A 27,093-nucleotide genomic window follows, 5' to 3' on the forward strand; every position below is an offset into this window, starting at 1 on the left:
TGACCTTAATTACTTTGGATTACCGGTACTTCAATGCCAAATATGCTGATGAGAGAGAGAGAGAGAGAGAGAGAGAGAGAGAGAGAGAGAGAGAGAGAGAGAGAGAGAGAGAGAGAGAGAGAGAGAGATCCCATCAAGGTAGACGTAATAAGACTATTACTAATTTATCCCTTTGCCGCTCTCAAATGAACAAACGTGCTGATGGCCTCTCTGTCTGTATTGTAATTGTAATCCTGTGAAATAAAACCCAAATTTTGATGAATGTACCTGTAATCTGATAGTGTGCTTTTTTTTCTGGAACCAAAACAGAACAATTATTTTTATTTCATTTTTTTGTATCCTGAATATGTAACGCCGGTACATGTATTCCACAAGCATTTCAATGCTGGCTCCCTGACGTCAAAGCTAATTACTTGCCCTCCTCTCTCCACTATCGCATGCCTTCACTTGATATTATGCAATAGTGAGCATTCTTCTTTTGAAGGTCATCCAGGCTTTCATGCAATCCCTCTTGCCCTCCCCAAGAGTTTGTAGACTGTTCAGTCGCTGCTTACTCTCTTTGCAAGCACAGTGTGCTACTCAATGGAATAAAGGCTTCCTTAAAAACACAGAAGTAAATAAACACTTTTTTTTCTCGTGCAACAGCACAAATCTGCTTGCCATCATTGTGGATAAACACAGCTATTGTAAGACAATCCTTTACAAACACACGCACAGGAGACAAAATTGAGTAGGAGTGATGAGACGCGGGAAAGGCTGAGGAAATGGAGTGAAAAAGATGAAGGAATTATACAAACCTGAAGGCTCAGTTAAAGATGCAAAAAGTACCGGACAGCCCAACATGTGGTATAGGAAACCAAGGCTCCCATAAAGAGCCTATGATTCCAATTCAAGCAAAGCAGACAAATGAAGGTATTGTGCTGCCAGATGGGGAATGTTCATACCAATTTCTGCATGAGCAAAATCAACACATGTTGTCAGTTCCACTCTTTTTGGCATTGTAAAACCAATGAATGAATGACTTTGCGGTGCTTTTGTGGGGTACTTCTGTCAAATGCAGATTCCTAAACATAGTCTCAACGCCATCAGCACATTTTACACTATACAGACCAAAGTATTGGGCAATATACATATATATATATATATATATATATATATATATATATATATATATATATATATATATATATATATGTGTGTGTGTGTGTAACACAGTAAAAAAATTGGCTCTTAGTCTCTGACTGGTTGGCCACCCCTGATGTAGGTGGTCCAATCTAATCCATGTGCTGTAATATTAAAAGTGATGTATCTTGATTACTTTGAAATATTTTTGAATTACTCCAATACCCAGTATGCTAATAAATCCAAAAGAAATCAAATCTCACCAATACATACTGGATGTAAAATGTTAGAAGGCAGTCATGCTAACCACTTGTTCATGGCGCCGTGGATAGATAGATAGATAGATAGATAGATAGATAGATAGATAGATAGATAGATAGATAGATAGATAGATAGATAGATAGATGGGTACTTAATTCATCCTGTGAGGGAAATTAGGTTTGCTAGCTTTCCAACAAAGTTTTTAAGTTTTGTTTGTTGGGTGCAATGGAAAAAGTAGCAGTTATTGTATTTTCCCTGTCGCACACACACACACACACACACACACACACACACACACACACACACACACACACACACACACACACACACAAACACACACACACACACAACACACACACACACACACGCTCAAAAATACATACTATATTACTCCAGAACCAGCAGTCCATTATTACCACAGATTATGGTACAGTAGTTTACAAATTGCGGGCTAACTCACTGCTCTCCCTTATAAAACCATAAATCACCATCAGTCCAGATGACTTTGACAACTTTTTTTTGGGGGGGGGGGGTGTAAATGTCATTCAGTGAATATGGTCCAAACAATCTTCTCCTGTTCCTTCCCCTCCATGCCGCTTTAAACTGTTCGCCTTTGGAAAGCCCAACATGACGTGAACACTAGCTCCCATGGCCCAAATGGCAGTAATGATCGCCTGGTTTGCTCACAATGAGCCTCATTCCTGAAACGCATGGCTGGGCAAATCTGTGATTCTTCTATATCTTTGTACTTGAATTTGTGCATATTCTGCTAACAAATTTAGAACCTCCTCAGACCATCCAGATGCAGAAATGATGAGGGATCGGTTTTCCCAAGATGACCACTGTGAATAAATTGACTAATGTCCTAAATAACCATAAAGGACACTTCACATTACTGTCACGTGTACATGCCTACATATTGTATGAATGAATCTGTCGCTGTCTGTGTGTCCTCAGTTGTCACTGAACGAGCAGACAAGCAGACCCAGAAAAGTCATCAAAGTATTCCAATTCTTTGAAGAATTGAAATTGCCCAATTTCAATTTGAAATTCATTAAAAATTCCATCATTCACATGTCATGATTATTATATGTTGTCAAATTCTGAGCAGACTTCCGCGAATATGAACCTCTGATGCCTCACCCCTCATAAAAATTGTAATGATGCGAAATAATCCCAATTAAAAAAAAAAAGGACCTATAATCTTATTACTTTTTTTGGTGAAGAGAGGTTAAAAGAATCCAGTTACATTTTTTTGTGTCCTGATTACACAACATGTATTTTGTTACTGCCGGAATATGACCAGACTTGACAAGAAACAAAAAGGTTTGCCTGGTGCAGTGCAGTGTGGTTTATTTTTGAGAGTTGTCACTTACAGCATATGCTGGGCCAGAAAAACCATAAAGCATTTTATACGGCTAGAGGCCATTGGCCAAAGAACTGTCACAGTGGTTTTGAGCAGTGTATGCTGCATGCGTTACAGATAAAAGGTACAAAATAATTTGAAATGATTTTCCCAAATTATGAGTGACTTATTTTCTTGGCAGGCTCCCTTGAGTCACTTACTGGCCACTAGAGCCTGCATTACTTTACAGACATTATCATGAAAAGGTATCATCTCCCCGGCATCGCATTAATCATTTCCTTTGCAAAATGGCAAAATGACATGGATTGTGAACAAGCATTTGGATGAAGGATTATTTAGAAATCAAACATACAATTGAAAAGACATCTCCAACAGGATGGAGAGACGGCAACTTTGATGCATGTGCTTTGTGTTTTGATTAGCAAGTGATTATTACATTATTTATATCAGATTCATTTACCAATGAACACTGGAGGATTTGTTTCACTTGATTTTATCGCAGTAGTGTATGGTAAGGGAAATTACAATCCAATTAATTTTCATTTTAGTTTTCTGGTCTCGGCTTTCTGTTGATTTGCATTCTGAGTCCAAAAATATCCATGATTTCAATGTCAAAATGGACTCTAAGCATGCATCATTTCAGCATTTGGGGTACGGAGACGCAGGGTTCGATTCCGGCTCAGGCCTTCCTGTGTGGAGTTTGCATGTTTTCCCTGTGCCGGCGTGGATTTTCTCCGGGTGCTCTGGTTTCCTCCCACATTCTCAAAACATGCATGGCAGGCTGATTGAACACTCAAAATTGCCCCTAGGTGTGAGTGTGAGCGCGGATGGTTGTTCGCCTAGATGTGTGCCCTGTGATTGGCTGGGAACCGGTTCAGGGTGTTCCCTGCCTACTACCCGAAGACAGATGGGAAAGGCGCCTTATCGTGAGGTTAAGAAGATTAGAAAATGGACAGATGTATGGATGGATGGGTGAGTACGTCGGCGTGCTAACTTCCGATCCTGAATCTCACATACAGCGATAGCATCAAACTCTTTAAAATATACTTGCAGTCTGCTGATATGAAGTCAACTTACCATAAATGCCATATTACCTTATTACTTGCTCCAGTAATCCAAATGCCGGTAAAGCAGTCACAGCCCCCTCTCTCATCACCTCCCACGTTGACTACTGTAAGAGCATCCTACCGTTGATGGAGAAACACCATTCACAGATCTGTCATGGAGGCGAGCCGTGGTGCTCTTCTAGGGAGGGATTGAAGAGTAAAACAAAACCTAAACATGTTACTAATATGGTTATGTTAAACAATACTTCATTGCCATTGCTTATACGTATTCGATAATGAAAAAAAGAGAAAAGAGACAAGAGAAAGAGAAGAATGCCCCTCTCTGAAAACCTGTCTGCAGCTCATCCTGTTTTGCATCTACATGTCTGAAGCACAGGAAAACCACAATCTTGCACACAACGAACTTGCAGCCACTCTTAGAGATAGAAGGATGTGCGATACAGTTAATTATAAAATACAAGTTTACACTGGTGGACATAAAATTTCCACTACAGACCTCACAGTGCAGAGGTCGTGGGTTCGATCCTGGGTCCGGGCCTCCTGTGTGGAGTTTGCATGTTCTCTCCGTGCCCGTGTGGGTTTTCTCCGGGTACTCCAGTTTCCTCCCATATTCCAACAAATACATGCATGACAGTTTGAATGAACACTCTAAATCAGGGGTCGGGAACCTTTTTGTCTCAGAGAGCCATAAAAGCAAAATACTTGGAAATGTATTTCAGTGAGAGCCATATATAAAAAACTGTATTTTAAAAGTGATTTCAACAAAATGTCAGTATAATAAGCCTCTGAATGTATTCTTTAAAATAATTTTGAAATAATACTCACCATTAATGTGAATGGTTTTCAGTTCCTCACGATTGCTAAAAATCCAGCAAAACTATCGGAATGAAAGTCATCTTGCCGGGTCCATACGCGAAGTTACTGCTGGCTAGCTTGCACACTGCTCAGTAGGTTGCACACTTCCTTTCGGCCGTCTCTCACACAGTATTTTGATGCGAACGTAGCATGGGGCGTGTCAAAGTGCCGCTCTGCATTCGACCGTTTCATCGATGGTATTTTGTCATTGCAAATCAGACACACCGCAGATGTCCCTAGGTGTGAGTGTGAGCACATGGTAGGTTAAGTGAACGCTCTAAATTGTCCCTCTGTGTCATTGTGAGTGTGAATGGTTGTCTCTGTGTGCCCTGCGATTGGCTGGCAACCAGTTCAGGGTGTACCCTGCCTACTGCCCGAAGACAGCTGGGATAGGCTCCACCCCCCCCCCCTCTTGTGAGGATAAATCGGATCAGAAAATGGATGGATGGATGAATGACAAGCATTTCCTACTAATTGCAGGATGAGGATAAATGTTCCCAGAGGAAGTGATAAAGATGGTAGCTTCGTGACTCATCCTGAAGCTGAGCATTGAGAAACAAAGCGAAAGATGGAGGGACTAACTTTGCACCATACGGGGGGTGGGGGGGGGCAGCACAGAGTTGGCTGAATTACTTTGTTTTTAAGTTTTAAGTCACAACTTGAGATGACATTTGCACCTTGAAAAGCACGCTCTCAAACACCGATTATTTCTCCTCCAGGTACCGGTTACTTGAAATCAGTGGAAACTGGAAACTCAAAAGCTTCTGAATCTTCCCACCGGAAATGCGAAACCAGCTTCCGTACATCGAGTTAATGACGGAATCTGTATATTATTTAAATAAATGGGCTCGATGGGAAGAGTGACAGCAAGCACCTAGCCTCACCTCAGATTGTACCATTACTCACAAAAAAGAGAAATAGCAAAGAGCCACAGTATCATCTATTGGTAAAATGACTGTTGTACTACAAAGGACGCTATTGGAATGTGCCGGTATTGTCTTTCTCCTTCTGATTTCTGCCCATGTATTGTGCAAATTACATTAAACTATGCATGAAAAAAATCATTTCCATTTCATAATGACAAAGTAATCGTTTTCCCAAAGTGAGATGCTGATGAGCGTCAAACCTGGAAGTGTGGCGTCACTTTGATGAGAACAATAGCAGAGCCCACGATGGAAAGTGTATAAAGCCAGTCAGAAATGGATTGGGAAAGCAATGTTTCAAACTTATGTGCTCGCACTGAGGGCACACGTCATAGTGGGTTGGTGTACTACATTGTCATTGCTAAGAATGTTTTCGTAGAGGATTCCATCCATGTACATATTTTGAATTGAATGTTTTCATAAACAGCTAGTTATTCATTGATTATCACAGTACCTTTTTCTGCAAATCCTTTAACAAAAGCAAAACGTGTGAGAAATTTCTTTCGGCCGCTTTGTTTTGCCGCGACGCTGAGAGCAGTGTCCCTTATTTTCAGATCTGAAAGGTGGCAACCCTAATCATGGGACCCTTCTGTGTTAGCTTCACAATAAAAGAATGAATGAACAAAAATGCTGCAGAAAGAAAGGTCAAAACACAGCTGTGGATTTAATGCTGCAGATGTTCTTGAAGTGAATTCATTTGAAGAGCGATTCTAATTTAGCGGTGGCATTGAATTGCGGATGGAAGGCAATTTTTATTCAATTACTTTCAGGTTTCAGCACACTTGTGCCCAGGAATAGGCAGTCTTATTGCTTACATTTAACTGCAAACAAGCGCATTCCGCATCGAAATATTTCTGAGCCTTGGGTAATTGTCAATTTGAAAAGATCGAAAGAGGACAAATGAATCACATTATGGAGAGAAAGGTCAACAGCACTCTTCAGAGACCATAAATGCACAAGGGTATGTCATTAAAAAACCCAAATAGGAGCAAAGACTATTTGTGGGGAACGAAAATGTCATTAGTTGGCATGAGACAAAAATGAGAACTTTCTCTGTGTGACTGTTGACCAATTACCTCTTCCTCTCATAGGCAAACAACAAAATGAGGATTCTTTGAAAGATGGGACAGTGTCATCTCTCCAGACAATATGATGCACACATCACTGTTACCATGGTTTCACTATTACTGGTGTATGACACAGGAAATGGCCCCAGATGGCCAGAATTGATCTCATGAGCTGAATTTTTTTTACGTGGATCCAATTTTTACCCCCGTGAATTGATTCTCCATTGTGAAGGACTGGCACTGTTCAGACACATTTCCACAATTCGTTCTTAATTATCATTCCTACTACCCCCTTGTTCTCCCTCCACACAGGGACCAAAGAAGTACTGTAGATGCAAATGTGTATTAACACTTGAACACAAGTTGAAGTGATGATATGTAGTCAAGATTGTCTGATTAAAATTTTTATGAACGTCTCAAGACTGTTGGATGTCTCCTGACTGTAGCCCACAGAGTTGTTCTGCTACACTGAAGGCTCTATTTTCATGACCAGCACAAGTCTGGCGTATAGCGCGGTCAAATTGTGCGCATGGGTGAAATTTCCTTTCTTTCGTTATTTTCAAAGACGTGCACAGTTAAAAATGGCGGTTTGCACCGTTGTAGGCGTGAACATTGTCCACTAGCTTCACGGCTAATGGGCTCCCACCTTTAAATTCAGCTTGCAAGGTGTACACAGTCATCGACAAACAGAAGCTGACTTGCTGGGTCCGTGCAGCAGATCGGAGCGCCCAAAGACATTTATAAGAAGCACATTTGTAAAGAACTGCAAGCAGACTTCCATGGAAGGATGATTTTAAGTTGGAGATCACAGATCACTGAGAAGTGGGCACTAGGAGAACGCCTTCCAATGTTTGTATTCGTGCATTTGTTTTAAACATATAACATTTGCAAAGTGCTGTATAATTAATTTTCTGATTGCGGCTGAGCACCCTAAATTTGAAACGGTAGATTCCATTGCCACCACTATAATAGAGTTTCCTGTCATACATTTGTACGCCTTGCCATTTCTAAAATACGTGTTCTCAGTGAGTGACATTTGTGGTTCCTTCTGTTGAGAAGTCAAATACACATTTTGTCAAACATTGGAACACTGGGGAGCCAGTTTAGAGCATGTAACAGTGCTCTGTGCGGCTCAGTGAATTGAGCTTCATTCGAGGTGAGCGTCACCCGAGAAAGAAAGGGAGAATGACACTGACAAAAAGGGAAAGATTATGGACTATCTATGATGAGTGAGTGTGTGTGATACTGTGATACTGTGAGAAAGGATGCAAATGAAAACAAGTCTTTTAGAGATTTGCAGTTACAAAGACAACATTTTTTTCTTTTTGAGCAATTTCTCAAATATTGTTTGACACCTAATAATTGTATAATTTTGCCATGGGCACCGTGTGCATTGCGTGACTGTAGTGGCTCAGTGAGGATGCCCCGCAGGATGCAATTCAAAGACTGCTACGGGTAAAACATAATTTGCATAAAACAAACACCCATACATTTGCAAACACACACACACACACACACACACACGCACACACACACACACACACACCCACACACACACACACACTGGATTTGAAAATGGAAAAACATGTCGTGTCTGCTGACTTCTAAGTTGTGACAAAATGCTTGCAGAAGAGAAACATTCCACCAAGGACGCGTCCTCGTTGAAGCTTTTTTTTTTCTTTAAACAAGTAGAATTAATTACATACTGCAGAACAGAATCTATTCAAGTTCAACCGAGTGCAGTTCCCGTCAATGTGTTCCGTGCGGCTCATCCATATTTCCTTGTGCATTATGTGTAGACCAGATGGGCAGCGCTGTTTGTATCTGTTTGTCCTACTTTTTCAGTGTCAGACTGTCATTTGAACATGCACTTTCCCCATGGATCAAACTATATAATGCGACATGATGGTGTAGAGCTGCACCGATATTGGAAAAAATAATGGGTTTCATCCCCATCTGGCTTCTGAAAAAAAATATTTACTCTCACGTACCCATATTGTGCGGTTTTGGAAGCAAGAAATCTTACAGCAGTTTTGTCAACTAACTTCAGCTGTTGCAGTAACATTTTAATGTTCGTTTAAGTCTGGTGTATTAGCCTCTGGGCCCTGGGGTCACTTGGTGGTCAGTAAGGAAGGAGAAGTCAAGAACGCTTGAAGTGCTTTTTAGCAATGAACATTGTTATTTTGTATTGACTAAAGTAGCCTGAACCTGAGCATAGCCTGTAGGCCGGGGGTCAGCAACCAACGGCTCTGGAGCCGCATGCGGCTCTTTTGCGCCACCCTAGTGGCTCCCTGGAGCTTTTTCAAAAATGTTTGAAAATGGAAAAATATGGGAGAGGGAAATATATTTTGACATTGTTTCTGTAGGAGGACAAACACGACACAAACATTCTTAACGTTTTCCAATGCTGTAAAAATTTGTAGAATAAATATTAAATTTCAACATTTCTGTCAACGAAGATTTGTGTCACAGCCTGCGACACACGTTTCTATTAGCAGCATGTGTTTCCTTCATTATAAGGCTTTGAATTTTTTGCGGCCCCAGACATATTTGTTTTTTGTTTTTTTGGTCCAATATGGCTCTTTCAACATTTTGGGTTGCCGACCCCTGCTATAGGCTCTTAAAAAGGGCTATAAATTAAACAAAGATTTCTACTTTAACACTTCTAACAATAATTTAATAGCCTGAATTTGAGGATATATGATGGTGATGCCACACTCTGGACTGAAGTATTGGACAGCAAGGGGAAACATCTTGCTGTTCCCTTTATTCGAGGGATCTGTCTTTGTGGAGAATGGGAGGGGTGATTTTCAGGTTTTAAGAACATCACCCACTGCCTTTGGAACCAGGACATCTTTCAGCAGTACCTCTGCCTTTGTTGTCCCCAAAAATAATTTTCTTCACAATTTTGGAATCTTGGAGAATCTTTTGATTGAACTTGTGTGCACAGTCGGCATTGTTTTAGCTGAGGTTATGTTTTACTGTGACCTGTGTCAGATCAACTGCGGTAATTAGAGGGAAGGAGTGTGATGATGTCAGATTATGACTTTCATATTGTTGACTAAACACTATTATTACATTATGATTAAAAGTTATTAATAATAATAATTACTATTATAGCACTGTTATTTATTTATCTAGTATCTACTTTTTGTCTGTCTGTCTATGTCTAAGAATTCCAAATGAGCAGCACCACAGCATGATTTCTGAAGTTGAGTTGTTCTTTAAATGGGTACATTTTATTCATTCTCTCTCTCTCTCTCTCTCTCTCTCTCTCTCTCTCTCTCTCTCTCTCTCTCTCTCTCTCTCTCTCTCTCTCTCTCTCTCTCTCTCTCTGTGTGTGTGTGTGTGTGTGTGTGTGTGTGTGTGTGTGTGTGTGTGTGTGTGTATTTTAGCCTGGCGCGTCGACCTCACGGTACAGAGGTGCAGGGTTTGATTCCTTGGCCTGGCCTTCCTGTGGAACATGCAAACTGCACATAGGGAGGCCAGAGCCGGAATCGAACCGACAACCTCTACACTGTGAGGCGGATATGCTAACCATCCACCCAAAATGAAAACATTTCTACAAAAAAAAAAAAAAAGGGAATGGTGAAATAACTACTACGGTCCTAATTTTAAACCCATAATGCCTTCAGTACGAATTGCTCTTCATGACAATCATCCTGAAGTTCCTGAGACAAGCCTCCTCCATCTGCTTATATAATGGAAAGGCAAATCGCAATCTGTCAAAACTCAATATTCCATTAAAAAAAATGAAGAAATACACGACGAACATTTATATGTGCGTATTTCCACAACCATGTCAAACTACTACGACATTATCACAACAAATGCACATGATTGTAGCCTGTAAAAAATACATTGTATGACAAGCAAAGCAAAGCCCTATGCATTGCCTAAACATGGTACAATCCTGGTCACATTTGCAAGGCTTTTGTTGAATCCATATCTAGTTATTTAATCATAGAAACTCCACATAAACACACCTGCACCTCTGAGATAAAGGAATCATGATTGGCTAGTGCGTCTTATCACTACTAATACTTCTTTATGCAAAGAAAATTCAATTCTTACAGTCAACATCAATCAAAATCATGACTCTCACACACACACACGCACGCACGCACGCACGCACGCACGCACGCACGCACGCACGCACGCACGCACGCACACACACACACACACACACTTTGCAAAAAGCGGCAATTATGAAGAATTAAGAGACCATTGGGCCATTGTATGTTTTAGATATGATTTGAATGAATGAGCCATTGATTGTAATATGCAAAATGATGTCGGCCATCTGCGACAACTGATCACTGACTGTCTGTTAGCTCACAAATCAGTGCATAAGATTAAAGTAAACTATGAGCTAGTCCACAAAAGCGAAGCCACCCCCCCCCCCAAAAAAAAAAACGGCATAATCTAAAAAAAATAAGATCAGCAAGATGTTGTTTTTGTGTTTCGATTTTTTTTCACGCTTGGTGATGAGTGTGATGGGCATTGTTATGGATAGGTGTGAATTTCATTTCATGGAAACCTGATTGTGGATGATGTGATAAAGAATGACAGAAACATGCATGGCTACCCCTTCTCCCCCCTCATTAAGGTGTTATGCCATCCTGGCCACCCCACTGAAAAATGTCTGGCTACACCCCTGCTTTTGATACATGGGTACTTGTAATTGTCCGAACAGCAGCTACTCTCCATGACCTGAGGTGCCACCTTTCGTTTGCCACAGTAAAAAGAACAAAAGGAAACAAAAAAAAACCCAAAAAAAATGCACGGGTGTTATGTAACAGCTCTTCCCCTTTTTGTTCCTTCTGCAACCAGGAAGTGACAAGCGTCCATGCATCACCATCCAAACGAGTAACATCCAGATGTATTGTGCTGCCCGATCAACCCCGAGATAAGCCAATGGCCTTTTGTCTGGATGACAGTTTCTGTGAGTACTTGCAATGAAAATGTAATGTGGATGTGCAATAGGAGGCCCGATGTCCTTCACTGGCTCTTTCAAATGACAAATACAGCTGTCGAACATGGAAAACGGCAGCTTGGAAGTACTCGATTATTCTTGCCAGATAAGACTGTCTGCCTGGAACATTTTTAATAAGAAACCTTGGCTCTTGGAAGATAACTGTGTCTTTTAGATTCTTTGCTTTTAGACTGCGATAGCAACACTGAAGAAGTCGCCCCTAGTTTGTTTTCAGCTGATTGTGATAGTGGGGTGTACACCTAACTTTCACAGTGCTTAGAGTTGTGTTTGTGTGTGTGTGTGTGTGTGTGTGTGTGTGTGTGTGTGTGTGTGTGTGTGTGCGTGTGTGTGTGTGTGTGTGTGTGTGTGTGTGTGCTGGCCCAGTTAATTCACAGCTCAGTTTTCAGAGTCTGCTCAAAAGTTGATTGCCCTCGAGGTCGTAACAGTTGGGAATATCAGCAAAGGTTTGGGAAAAATACACCACAAGTTGCACAAAACTTTCGAGTTCAAACCGCTACCATGTATGGCGTCTTGCAAGACCTTAGAAAACCTCACAAGACCAACACGGGATCAAGAGAAGAGGCAGGCAGACTTTACAACCACACGGCTCTAAGAGGCTGTAAACAACTCGCACTGTATAATACTATAATACTTGGTAATGTCTAGTTGTCATTTATTGTATTGTATTGTATTATATAATAAAGGTGACAACAGATAAAGGACCAGAGCAACTGACAAGGACCCAACCAAAAACAATCCAGTCACAACAAAAGTGGATGTCATGAAAACCTAAGGATGCCTGCACGTTGTGTTGAATACACAACACCTTACAGTCACTATGAGAAACCTGTAAATAACCTTTCACAGATGGCATTTTTCATCTTTTTTGCAACTGTTCTTTAATAGCCGATGCTGCAACGATAGCAAAAAAGTAAACCTCAGCAAGTTGCGAGTAATTGTCAATGTCCATGCATTGCTTTTGATGCGAACATTGCTGCCACCAATGTCGCCACTATGTAGGCATGCTGAATAAGTGGCTCTGCTGCCGACACCATCTAAACATAGACAAAGCGGCAGCGAGCCCAGAAACCGCTGGAGCCGTTAGCACGAGCAGTCCGAGTAAGAGTGTGAAGCAAGCCAAACTCGATCCAATGACTAGCCCATCAACATCGGACAAATTCAATTGCCAAGTGGATTGCTCAGGCCTGCAGACCAATAGTGGTAGGAAATAAAACAATAGAACATGTGTTACAGATAATGACATCCAATTTTCCAACTGCCATTCAGCAAATATTTAAAGGCCAAAATGTCTTGGGGGTGGGGGTGGATGCCTTTAAATAGCACTTTAACTTTTGGTCTGTTCAGTTATTATTTTATTCAGTTGTTATGTGATTAATCTAGATTAATTACAAAGACTAATTAATTTGATGTTTTTTTTTAATTGACCCCCACCCCTACTTACTATTCAGTTTGCAGTCTTTATAAAAAATAAAACACACAAGGTGGATGGTGTTATAAAATGTGATTGCATATCATATTTTTTAATTAACAGTGTCATGTCAAAATAGAAATTAATCACTAACAAAATATACCAGCCCAGGGTTTTCCCCACCTGTCACGCAAGTCAGCTGAGCTAAGGCGCGACCTCATCCACGACTCTAATGAGGATAAGCGGCATACAAACTGATTGGATGAATGGATAATGTCAAATGTTAAATTGATTAAAATGCTGCAGCTATAATACCAAGTCGGCAACCCGTTGTGAAAGTGGTGTAGGAAAAGCCAAAGAAAAAGCGAAAACCTGCAGTCGTGTAACCTTTGATGCTGTCTGAAATGAGCTCGAGTGAAATCTTACATATCTAACTTTATAGCTGGAAACTTTTGTTAGGTTTCTAAATTGTACAATCCTTCTTGGTAGGTGGTGGTAGGGCTTCAATTTTGAGGTATCATTAATTTTGAACTTGTAACTTGTTTGTCACTCAAAAACACAGGTACAAACACAAATGGGTCCTCTGTGTAGAAAAAAAAAAAGAAAATAGAAAAAAAGAAGCTACACTATTATTTATTTTCACTTTGGGTAGTTGGTATACAGTCGGCTTCCATTAGGTATTCTATGGGAGTATGTTTATTTTCTACTTTAGCAACAGGAAATCCATGTGCAATTTCAGTGGGATTATCAACCGAGAACAGCCTCTCCTCAGGGCCAATAAGCACACTTTTCTGTGGTCAATGGGCTGCCAACAACAGCTCACGGGGTGGGCTCAAGTCAGTAAACACCAGTGATCACGGCTAATAATAGAGAAAACAGACATGAATAATTCATGTGAAATGGATTCAATCTTGTTTTGCGGGAAGGTTGCAGTGCCAGAAAGAATGAACGAAAGGCTTTGGGTTGTGGTCAGTGGTTTATGAAAGGATCCTCGCTTATGCTGTAGGCCACAGCAGGAATAAAGGAAGAATTCTGCTTCTCAGCACATTGGTTTGTTTGTCTATCTATCTATCTATCTATCTATCTATCTATCTATCTATCCATCCAGCTAGCTAGCTAGCTAGCTAGCTAGCAGTATATACCTATTTGTCCGTGAGGCCAAAAGGAATGGCCTAATATTAAAAGTATCTTGATACATAGCATGAAATATTTATCATTTATCAATACGTTTTCACAATGTAGTCTTGAGTTTTTACTTTGACTTTTATTCAATTTAGCTTTTCTTCTAGACAAAAAAAATTAAGTTTGCTGCTAGACACAATGTGAATGTAAGAAATACAACTTTTTATTCTACAGATGTCAAAGTCAAGGCCCGGGGCCAGATCTGGCCCACCACATCATTTTATGTGGCCCGCGTAAGCAATTCAAGCATATCAACTTTCATGATGCTTAGCAAGCTTGCTAAAGTCTGAACCAAAATTTCAAATTTTCATATATAATGTAATAATTACAATGTTTAAACAATCCATTATTCTTGAATTCTGATGTCAAAACTAGTTATCCATCTACTTGTTACTCGCTGGGGATGTGATATGTGGAGGTGGTTCAACATTTATATGGTTGCACAGAATTCACAGTTATAAGGGCCCTCCAAGGGAAACCGTAACTACAATGGCTCAAAAACTCTGGAAGTGAATGCCAGAATGGAATGTTTGTATGTGTGGGTACTGCAAATGAATTTCCTACTTTCAGGAAAATTGTTAAAATCTTAAGGCATTTCTTTTGACGACAAGCATTATGATTATGAGCTTTGATGATTACCTGAATTAATTTAGAATTGAGGAGGATTTGTTCCCTGATTTTATTCTTGGCCTCATGACAGGCAGTTTTCACTTGAAAATGTTGAAAGAACATAAATTGTACCCGTCTGCATGACCTATCTGAAGAGGATCAAGAAAAAAAAAAGCTTTAATTGAAATCTTGCAATGTGATTTATTTATGGTAGTAAGACATGCGGTAAAATGAAAAGGAAAATTAAAACAACAATTATTGAATGAATACCAGCATATGTGCAGTTAGAGCCCAAAGTCAAAATGTGTAATTGTTGAATGTATTACCCCATTAAAAAAAAAAACAGAAAGGCTTGCATAGAAGACAGTGTGTTTTTAAATCAAAGCAAGCCATTATAATGAGTACTGGTCACAAAGTGCTGGAGCTCATTAAATTGAGAACAAGTAACCTCGTGCTGCAGATGGTGAATAGACAGTCCAATTATTATCGTATTTTCCTTTACTTACTGTAATGTCGGCTTCCATAACACTGCTGTGACATAAGTTAAAGGGCATGCCGGGTACCTCGATACTCGAATCTAAAAAAAGGCCAAGGCGATTGCACCAATCCTCTCCTGTAAGTCCATCCTATTTTTTACGAAGGGGGATTCTAAAATAAAATCAGCTGTCACTGCGTGCCAGGGCCTCACTGCTGAGGAGCACGTTGCTGGAGCTGGACTCCAAGCTTTACTGCAGGTCTCTATCCCGGACTCAACTTCTTGTTCTCCGAAGTATTCCTTTCTGGAGTTGCCAGGCCTTTTTCTCTTCAGGGGGATTCTATTGACATAATTTGTTTCGTGTGTCCTAGGCAGAAGGTAAGCAGTCATTGTCAATTAGGGGCATTCAAAGGGCGAGCCTCGTTCAACAAATGCATGTATGTTCAAGCAGCCAAAACACAAGTAGAGAGAAAATAATGGAAATGAGAGGCATCATTTGTGCTTCTAATGAATTGTTTTAATGGCTGCGGGCTGAGGAGCAGAGATTGTGAAATGACGTTGCTGTGCTGTAAGCTCCAAAAGGACCATAATGTGGTATTTCAGTGACTCCACAAGGAAAGACTTTCTGTTTTCTCTCAGCGACCATTGCTTGCGACATGCTCATCGGGAGTATTCTGAGAGTGTGACGAATGAGAAACAAAGTGCTAAGCTGAGCACAAGGAAGCACTTCAGGGCATTCCGGTCCACATGTAAAGAACTTACTCTGATAGATTTGACAACTCAATTATTGCGCCTGTTTTGCTTTCATCTGTGAGGAGAAAATCAGCCTCTGTGGCTGACATTTCAATTAGTCTCGCTCATTTAGGGCGCTCCTGTCAACCCTCGCCAACCAAAGACTTTGGTGCATAATACGAGATTGGGTCGCTTAAGGCATGTGGTGTCAGGAGCGGGCCGAGAGGAAGCTATGACACGGCCGTGTTTAACCCAGGCAGTATTCTCTGCTTTGCCATGTATCGCTGAAATGACTCGTTTGTCTCTGTCTCACTTCAGCGGGAGCGCGACAGAGTCAGGGAGGCCACTGACTTTCTGCATTTTATCCAGAGTTGGACATAAATGTACACAGTTGTCGTGTAACACTGGCAATAAAATGAAAGTGATGAAAAGATAACATATTAGCAGATGTAAATATGGCACCTTCAAACAATGCAGATGCAGATATTTCTGGCACCGAGAGCACATAAATTAGTGAATGCTCATAATAATTGAGATTGGGTGATAGTCCGTTTATGTCACCTTCACACAGCGCAGCCCTGTAAGTACTCCTCCCCTTCCTTTCCTAAATCTTTCTAGGCGCAGGAGAACATGATGCTGCGGTAACAGGCGGTATATAAAAAGGCCTGGTTTATTTTCTTAGCCTGAGCCTGGCTTGCTCACCTTTGAGCTATGGCAATTTTGCAGACAACATACCTTTGAAAGAGGCTGTTGTCACTGCCGTCATGCATCAAAAAGCGGGACTCTGGCTCTGTGACGGCTCCAGACCATGACGTGAACATTCATCTCTGGTGACAAATGAAACCGCGATATGCTTATGCTTCTGTCATCGTGCCAGTGTGAGGTTTCAAGAGGGCCTCAGGTGTAGGTTGTCTGAATTATATTTATCAGATGGACTCAGTAAAAACCTGTTTATTTTCAGATCCCACCGGCCGCCTATTACTCACCATCCACTAACATGCCACACATAACAGAAAGCTGAAACTGGTGTCATGAGGACAGCATGTTTTTAATCATGTGGTGTTGAACCATAGTCATTAATACCACTCAAAGTCACACTCTAAATACGATGAGGAACCTGTTCCCTGTCGCGAGTTATTTCTGTGTTGGTCCTCCAAAGAGCGCAGAATAATTGTGTTGATACAATACAATGCAAGCTGTCACAAAGTGCTTGACCAAACAGTAAACATAAAATAAAATATGTGGCTCCGATAATGGATGGATGAAGCATTTATTTTCAAAATTTTTAATCATGTTTCAATCTATTTCACAATGTTCAACAATGTGATAGCAAGGAAAAAAACAAAAGATTTCATATAAGGTCAAATACATTGTTGTTGTTTGTTGCTGAGTTTTCTTTTTTTTTTTAATCAAAACAGCATTTGGTCTTACATTTATTTGTCCATGAAATATTTTTCTACGTACTTTTCATGGTAAAAAAAAAATCTCAATATGCCAGGGGGAATGTTAAATTTAAAAAAAAAAAAAAAGCAGAGTGGGAAGACCCTTCTTCTACGCCATGGTGTCAAACATACGGCCCGCGGGCCGGAATCGGCCCCCAAGGAGCTTCCATCAGGCCCGCGGGATAATTTAAAAGTGAAAAAATGCATAAAATACACGGAATTTGTATTTTAATAAAGTGCAATTCATGGAGTATACGCTAGGGGGAGACACTGTTTTGATCAGAGTTGAAGGCAACATTGTTTCGATCAGAGAAGAAGACAACAGCCGCTTCATAACTCACTGAGACAGACCCAACACAGCAGACGCTATCGAGGACGTGTGAATACTTTATTCTTTACACATTTAATAGCACTCTCCTTAGTTTGGAAGGTGAAGGCAGGGATTAAATTTAGATTATATATGCACATGTGTAAATGGTTGAAAAAATCCTTTCTTTATAAATCTCGTTTAATCTTAAAGTGCATTACTATATTTTTTAATACGAATTACTTGTTAAAGTTGTGTGCCTTTGTGCAATCAGTGGGATCAGTTGCAATGCATATATGTGAATGATAAAAGTAAATTGCACATTTGTCTCAGGAAATCTAAGGTGCTTCATGAAATGTTTTGTAAAGGATATGTTCATTAAATTTTTCCTAATGTTCTTGTGCTTCCTTAGACCAAAACAAAGGAAAGACATATTTTAGTTAATTATAGCAGAGCATGGTAAAATTTTAATGGTCCGGCCCACTTGACATCTACCGAGGCCGTATGTGGCCCACAATGTCAAATGAGTTTGACACCCCTGTTCTACGCATTGCCAGTGCAGCTCAGCGCTGCCACCTGTGAAAGCTACACGGCATTTTCACTCAAATTCATGGCAGTCCAGAAAGACTAGATATTACACACATTCATTAAATATATCACAGAGACTGTTGAACGTCAACATGTGGAGTAGATTTGTGATAAAACGTGTTTTGGCAATATAAAGAGAAACAGCAGTGTCTCTTTTGTGAGTGCAGTGCAATAACTGTGTGCGTCAAGTAATGTGTGCGCATTACCTTGAGGCACTTGGGGCACAATGGCACACATCCCTGTTTGCCCATTTGCTTGAACAGGAAATAAGTACTTTCAGCTATTTTAATGAGGACATTTTTGGACTGAAAAAGAAAATCAATATCAGCACAGAGCAGATAACTCATTCTATCAAGGACATATTTAAATGTCTTTTCAGGCGCCACACATTCAATCCTGGGTACTGATGCATTATCAGTGTTTGGTGTTTATTTTATTTTTTTTACTCTTCACGCGCAGGGGAGGGGAGGCTCTGATTCCCCTGTCTGCCCTGACTGCACTTCGCTGGCATATGCTACAGCCTCTGTGACTTACTTACTTTAATTCATAAGAGAGAGAAAGCTGTGTCGGGAGTGCGGTGGGTCGGCAAGGAAATGCATTCATCTTTAAGGTCAATGTCACAAAAAACCCCCAAAACAAAACAAAAAAACATTTAACCCTTTTAGGGACAGTGGTTACTACAGTGGACATCTTATAATGTTATCAGGTTACAGGGTGCAGGGTGCATGAAAGGGTTTAATAAAAAAAAAAAAAAACGAACACACGAAACAAACAAGTCATAGTTTGTATAGCTCTCATGACCGCGAAGAAAAATCTTGAACAGTATATTACTAGTGTACAGTATATCTTTTACCCAAATAATTGCACTGTATATGTAAACTTACTAAGTGCTCCTATTATACATTTTTTTGTTTGTTTTTGGATGGTGGAAGGAAGCTTGATCCATCTTTGAATCTCAAACAGGGTCATGGGGAAGCTGCCCTCTTAATTTCTGCTTGTGCAAATAATCTCAAAATGTTCAGACAACCAATGTGTCTATTAAAAAAACCCAAAACATATAAACAAGAACACAAGCAATACTTTTATGGAAATTATTGCTGTGTCAACAACTCTAAATGCAAAGGATGTTGATGAATAAATTTACCGGTACCCCAATCTCAAATGTTTTGGATGCTGTTACTCCTATTTAAAGATAATTACATGCCAACCTAAAATACCTTGGAGGTGCATTGTACAAGCATAATGACTGTGAAATAAAAGTGCAGGAAAGTTCATTTTGACCTGTACAGACAATTTCTCTGAAAGAGTTATTAAAAGACTACAACACTTTTCTGAACTGAAGGGTAAGAATTAACACACTCGACAAACTCACATCTCCCCTACAATCAAATCACGCAGAACTCTTCTCAACAGATCAATGAAAATGATTTACCTTCTATTTTAGTGAAAAACTACAATGCATCACATTGTCACAAAACAGCAAAATCACAAAAATGATGCAACACTGGCCTTTTAATTATTCCTAGGGTGAGGACCAGAACACATCCGTGAGGCTGCATTCAGCCATTTTGGTCCTCAGGTATGTAATAGACTGGCAGAGGACATCAGGTCTGCAGAGACTGTTGATGTTTTTAAGAAGAGGCTTCAGGCACATCTTTGGAGCTTGGATTTTGAATAACTTATTTATGTATTTTTTTAAAAATAATTTTAATTCAAGCCTTTTACATATATATATATATATATATAGAGAGAGAGAGAGAGAGAGAGAGAGAGAGAGAGAGAGAGAGAGAGAGAGAATTTTTCAGCATCAGTGTTTCCTCTTGGGGGCCTCCACGCTGAAAGATGTGACGGCTGTCACTCAGCGTGGATTAGCTCCCCCTTGGGTGCTTTTTTTTTCTCATGTGGTTTCTCTGTGCCTTGCCATGTCTTTTTTAATAACAGGGTCATCAGGGTACGTATGCATGTTTTGTGTGTGTGTGTGTGTGTGTGTGTGTGTGTGTGTGTGTGTGTGTGTGTGTGTGTGTGTGTGTGTGTGTGTGTGTGTGTGTGTGTGCGGGAATGGGAGTGGGTCGAAAATCACCCTAATTGGGTGAAATAATTAACCCGGTGTAGGGTCCGAAAGGGACAGAGCTAACACTGGGTTATTTATCCCCAGCACATTTGGTTGAGGATTTGGCCCAGAATGTTGGGTCAAGTTGTTTTTAATTTTGCTCCAGTAGGAGCTAAAAACTACCTATTCTGATGAGAAAATTGGTTATCAGTACATCTGTGGTTAAAATAATCGTCATTTTACTGCCAACCTTCGGTAAGAATAACTTCACCCTGTCAGGGGTCACCACAGCAAGTCATTCACATGATACATTTGGCACAGCTTTTACACCTGATGCAACCCACACTTTTTCCATGGGTCAACACCTTGGTAGGAAATTCTGAGAATGGAACACGAAACTTAAAAATTAGATCCAGCTCTCAAGCCATTGCACTTTCCAAGGACATACATTTACCAACACGGGGGATGAGTGGCTGAAGATTTTTCATTGGCCTCGCTACACCTTGAATCAAGCACAACAACACAACAAACAATTATTTTGTGCAAACTTCCTTTTGAAAAGTGCATATAAACACATAAGAACACATTTCCTCATGAGATCCATCAGTGAATGAGGCTGAGCAGGAAAAACAAGATCATGTGTGGGAGTGGATCCGATCTGATGTGATCTTTACCTCATGGCGTGTATTCTCCTTCTGCATACTACTGTACATTCCCTTCAAAAGTTTACAGTTCTTAGACATGCGCTCCTAACTTGTTTGCGCTCTGTATAAAGTGACCTCTAAGTCTTGGTGTCTGTTTCCTCCAAACAATAATTCAGTGTTGTGACCATTCAAATTCAGATTAATTGAACAAATAAAGAGAGTAAGGAAGGAAGGAAGATGTGATTGAGTGTGTATTCATGACGCATACTGAGCTCAAAGCCTGATTGTTGTATTTAGACTGGAGCACACTGCACACACCGTCCAGTATATACATATTGCACTACTTTACTTGAAATGTTTACAGAGAGAAGCTACACAGCCAAGCTGAAACAGCGAGCATTAAAAGCGAGCAAATATCGTAGCATCGACAGGATCTTTATTATGCTGCAATAGGTTTTAAAGAAGCAGGTGCTGCAACTCTCCACAAAAACTTCTAATGACTTTCGCCATTAGTGCGCATCCAGTGCAAGTGCAGCAAATACTCCGTGTGAGCATCTGATGACAAGAGAACAAGGCGTAGGATTTCAGCATGACCAAAGGTTGCAGCCTGTGCCGATAATGAGAGAAAATCATTTTCATGTAGGTTTTTCTTTCATCCCACCACATTGTTGCCGCGAGAGACTGAACGCGTAAAGTGCTAAAAGGTCCAGTGTGGGTGTGCGCGGAGACACGGTGCAGCGTTCTCTGTTGCTTAATGATGCTTTGTAGCGCAGAAAAGTCAAATGCAGAATCAATGGTCTCCTCTAATTGGCAGTCCATGGGGGTGCATTGAGCAAAATGAGGAATCATAAAGTAGTGTGTGATTATTGATGGATTTGTTACAGATCTGTGTATAGATATCCAGCGTCAATAAGAAGGAAAGAATGCCGAATAACTTCAATATTATCTTCAGTTAGAGCCCAACAATGATAACATTTATTCACATCTCAGAAGGTCATACAAACATTCAAACAGCTTCTTCCCTCTAGACCAGTGGTTCTCAACCTGGGTTCGATCGAACCCTAGAGGTTCAGTGAATTGATCTCAGGGGTTCGAGGGAGCCTCTGCCATACAATTAAATTAAAAAAAAAATACTTAGGTCTTGAAATGTTATTTACTTTTATTTATTTATTTTTCCGGTTTTAATAAATGAGTTTTTTAATGTCTTGAAATGGTAAAAAAATCATGTTTTTTATTTTTCACTAATGAAGGGTTCGATGATGTGCATGTGAACTGGTTGGGTTTGGTACCTCTAACAAGGTTAAGAACCACGGCTCGAGACGTTAACTCCCGAAACAGTCACCCAAATCTACCTGTATAGTGGCTCCTTGCGTTTTGCACACCCCTGTGGAACAGCATTACCGCAATAATCATTATAGCTCCAGCTCTGTACTTACTTGAACCATTGTCACTGATCTATATTGCACAGCACCAGACACTTTAAAGTGCTCAAGGACATCTGTACAACTGCACACTTAAACTTTTTCTACAAAGACTGCTACTAGTCACTTTAAAATGGTGCAATGATTGTCTGCACCACCTGCACAATTGTTTGGATTGTATTCTACCACTGATCACATTAGCTCTGCTTGATACTTTGCACATGTCTCACAGCTGTCATTGGGTGGTACTACCGCATAACGGTACCCTAACATTACAGAATGTCTTTCCATACCTATTGGTCAAGTCCTGTTTATCGTAGTTGCTTGTTATTGATGATACAAATGTGGTCTGTACTACCAGAAACAAATTCCCTGTGTGTCCTACATACTTGGTCAAAAAAGATGATTCTGATATCGTCTTCTTGTTTGTGTATGTATGTAGCTGCAGAGGAACAGCCCATCCAGGGGAGTCGGGCTCCAGACGCTGATGACCGTGAAACCGCCGAGTCTGTGTCACTAAAAGATCGTCTGGCCATGTATCAGGCTGCAGTGTCCCACAAAGAAAGTACCTGCTCCTCCTCTGTAGCGGTAAGACCACGCAGTATATGCAGTATTTAGGACAGAGCATGCTGTGCTGATAGCTAGAGAAGCTGACTAACACTGCTTACATCATATATTTGTAGCATCAGGCTCAAAGTATTGTAGATTCTCAAACAGTGGCCTCCACTCTTGTTGATGCTGGGCCAACAAATAAACGCCTCCCTTTCAAGTGGCACACAAAGCACAGCTCTCGATTTTTTTTGTTTTTGTTTTTTAAAGGGGGCCTTATTCTTGAGGCAAAACAATTCATGAAAAGTGGGTTACAGTAGTTAGTTAATGAACAGCACACAGCAACATGGTCTTACAGCCATGAAGCAAGTGCAAACATGAAAAGACGAGACAACTCCCACTAACTGGCCACACGGCTCACGGCTGGCACGTCTATCAAAAAGATACCCCGAGGTGAAGGATCCAAGACACGCCCCATAGCAAATCATCCTCAGAATATAACCAAGCCTCCTCCTAGTTTCACAGTATTTATCGCAGTTTACCGGTATTTACAATGTCTTTGCTGCATGCTTCTTTGTTGTGTCTGATAGAGCTAAGTGGACATGTCAAAAAGCCCCAGCTTTGTCACATCTGTCCAAAGGAGATGAGCGTTTGCTTATGTCAGGATGCATTTTGAGAAATTCCAATCATCAGTTATTTCAATAACCACCATTGCTGTAGGGTTTTTTTTTTTTTTTTTTTTTTTTTTGTGAGCAGCAATTTTGTCTGTGTTACTGTCTCATGTGCTTGAGCTGCATCCGGCACAGGGTGTTTTGAATATGTCAAGGAATGAAGAAGGAAGTTTTAAAGAATGAAATAGGAAGCTTAGCACAGTCTCAGCTGCAGGTCATAGGTCCCTCATCAGAGATTGAAACACAGAGTTTAATCACCCAAGAACAGCGACAAAAAAAGTACGGGTCTATGCTGAGTTTTCAAATTTCTTTTCTTCAATGCATTTGTCAGTTATTACAGTGAGCATTGTGTTTTTTTCTCTCTTTAGTGGATGAATACCAACAATTTAGGTTTAGGATGTCGATAGGAAACAAAAATAAAAACAGTGAAGAGATTTTACATTAACCAAGATCGTGGTATTAAAATAAAGAATCCACACAAAAAAATAATAATGTAAATCTCAAATGAGCATTTTGACTGGTCATTTCGTTTGGTATCCACAATAATCATGTTCAATTGAGTTTGAAAGTAGTTCAGCTCTAGTTATTTAATAAGACGGTTTTTATTTATTGTGGTTACATTTTGCAGTCTTGCATTGCAACATACTGAGAGCCACTTTTGATCGTTTTGTTAAACGACTTTGTATAAAGTGCACCAGTGAGACAAGACATTTCATGTACTGAAATTATGATATACTTACTACAGTTTAATGTCTCACCACAAATCTTATCTGGAATCTCCTTGAATGATGCATACATGGACAAAAACCAACTCCAGTGAAGTTAGAAGGTAGGGTAAAATGGAAATGAAAACAATACAATGATTTGCAAATCCACATCAACCTATTTATTCCATCAAATACACTACAAAGACAAGGTAGTTAAAGTTCAAACTGACAATTGTTTTATTTTTTTATTTTTTTATTTTATTTATTTTTTAATTGCAAATGTTCTCTCCTTTTGAATTTGATGCCTGCAGCACATTCCAAAAAAGCTGGAACAGGGGCCACAAAAGACTGGGAAGGTTGAGGAATACTCAAAAAACACCCGTATAAAAGGTGCATTCCGAAAGGCCCTGTTGTTCACAAGCAAGGATGGGGCGAGTTTCACCACTTTGTGAACAAGTGCGTGGCAAAAAGACAATGCTCCTCAACGTACAATGGCAAGAAATTTCAGGATTTCATCATTTATGCTCTGAGAATAAGGAGAAATGACCATCAATCCCTCACGCGGGCACTGTACTAAAAACATACACGACATAGACTCAGGAACACTTCAAAAAATCTGTGTTGGTTACCGCAGTTTGTCATTACTGTACGTCTAAAAATGCAGGTTAAAAGTTTACCATGCAAAGCAAAAGCCATGCTGTACCTCGATGACACCCTGAAACACTGCCGGCTTCTCAGCTCATCTGAGATGGACTGATGCACATTTAAAAAAAAATGTCCACATTTCATAATTTTTTAAAATCATGGACGTCATGGACTTTTTCTATGAGCCAAAGCGGAAAAGGACCATCCGTATTGTCACCAGCCCCAAGTTTCAAAGCCAGCCTGTGTGATAGCATGGGGGTGTGTTTGTGCCTGTGGAAATTGTAACAGGCACATCTGTAAAGGCGCCACTAATCCTGAGAGGTACAAACAGGTTTTGGAGCAACATATGTTGCTATCCAAGCAAGGTCATTTCCAGAAACACACCTCTGCTAATTTTAGCATGATGATGTCAAGCTACAGTCTTAAAACACCGTGGCTTCTTAGTAAAAGAGTGTGAGTACTAGACTGGCCTGCCAGCAGTCCAGACTGGTTACCATTGAAAATCTGTGTTCCATTATGAAACGCAAAATATGACAACAGAGACCCTGGACTGTTATGCAACTAATATCGCAAAGCATTCCTCCGATGTACCTTCAACAATTAGTGTCCTCAGTTACCAAACGCTGATTGAGTGTTGTTAAAAGGCGAGGTGATGGAACAATGAGGTCGACATGCCCCTGTCACATTTTTTTTTTTTTTTTTTGGAACTGGCTGTTGGCATCAAATTTAAAATGACTAAATAAAAAACAATAACATCACCAGTGTGAAAATTAAATGTCTTGTAGTATTTACATTGAATATAGGTTGAAAAGGATTTGTAGATCAATGTGTTCTGTTTTTGTTTGTTTTCTTAACCATCGTTCCAATTTCATTGGAATTGGGGGATGTACATGACACCTAATGTGATGTAAAAACAACAATAACCAAGTACAGTATTTTTACTGAACATTTCTATTCACAGTACTTTTTACAAACAGAACTGTTACAAAGCATTCGCTGTGCTCTTATAGCAATTGCTTGGTGAGAGGTCTTCGTGTGGAGCCTTTTAAGAGCTCAATTTTTATCTCCATTTATCTTCAGAAAGGATGTGCTTTTAGCGCCTTTCTCGTCCATTTCAAATTGCAGGGAACACATTTTGCAAAGATCGATCCAGCCATCCTTTTTCTGTGCAGGGTTCCAAAATTGTTCCATGTTGCCTCTCCTTGCGTCACATAATAGTAGTATGGAAGCACAGTTTCAAGCAGGATGAACTGAATCATTTTCGTGCACGAGCTCAATTTTTATCTCCATTTATCTTCAGAAAGGATGTGCTTTTAGCGCCTTTCTCGTCCATTTCAAATTGCAGGGAACACATTTTGCAAAGATCGATCAGCCATCCTTTTTCTGTGCAGGGTTCCAAAATTGTTCCATGTTGCCTCTCCTTGCGTCACATAATAGTAGTATGGAAGCACAGTTTCAAGCAGGATGAACTGAATCATTTTCGTGCACTTCATGGCTATAATAGCCAGTGTTGCGGCGCCACAACATCCCTGACCTCACTTAATGCTCAGTGTCAGGCCCCTTGTGACAGCAGTGACAGCTGAGAGCCAGGTCCTAGCTGCCATACAAAATCTGCATGGGCTTCCCCCCCCCCCCCCCCCGTACTCTCGATCCTGCTCTATGGCTCAGAAACATGGCCCCTGAACGACACCCTGGCCAAAAGAATCGATGGCTTTGATAGCAGAGCTCTCAGAACCATCGAGAACATCAGGTGGCCCCAGCGAGTCTCCAATGAAGAGCTCAGAGCCCGCACGTGCCAGCCCCGAGCATCTTCCTTGGTCGCACAACGCCGCACCCGCTGGTTCGGCCATGTCCTTCGCCTACCACCAGACCATCCGACACGAGCCATTCTTCAGTTCGACCCAAAGGCCGCAGGCTGGAGACGACCACGAGGGAAGCCCCGCACTAGATGGCTCGACGTCGTTGCGGGCGACCTCCAACAACAAGGAGTTGCTGTGGAGGATGCA

The 27,093-nt window shown here is 40.5% G+C and overlaps 1 protein-coding gene across 3 annotated transcripts in view; it reads left to right on the forward strand.

Annotated features, from left to right (window-relative positions):
* xirp2a (xin actin binding repeat containing 2a) overlaps positions 1 to 27,093 on the forward strand; it is a 63,170-nt gene that overhangs the window by 16,105 nt on the left and 19,972 nt on the right. For 2 of the 3 annotated variants that reach the window (XM_019868533.1, XM_019868534.1), the window contains exons 2-3: positions 11,495 to 11,606; positions 22,958 to 23,103. In XM_019868533.1, coding sequence (XP_019724092.1) covers positions 11,495 to 11,606; positions 22,958 to 23,103 — 258 coding nt within the window. Of the gene's footprint in view, positions 1 to 11,494; positions 11,607 to 15,507; positions 15,710 to 22,957; positions 23,104 to 27,093 lie in introns of those variants that run through there. The other variant, XM_019868535.1, reaches the window with a different exon arrangement.

This window comes from Hippocampus comes, unplaced genomic scaffold (assembly GCF_001891065.2).
Source record: "Hippocampus comes isolate QL1 unplaced genomic scaffold, H_comes_QL1_v1.1 scaffold41, whole genome shotgun sequence".
In the NCBI taxonomy this organism is placed as follows: domain Eukaryota; kingdom Metazoa; phylum Chordata; class Actinopteri; order Syngnathiformes; family Syngnathidae; genus Hippocampus; species Hippocampus comes.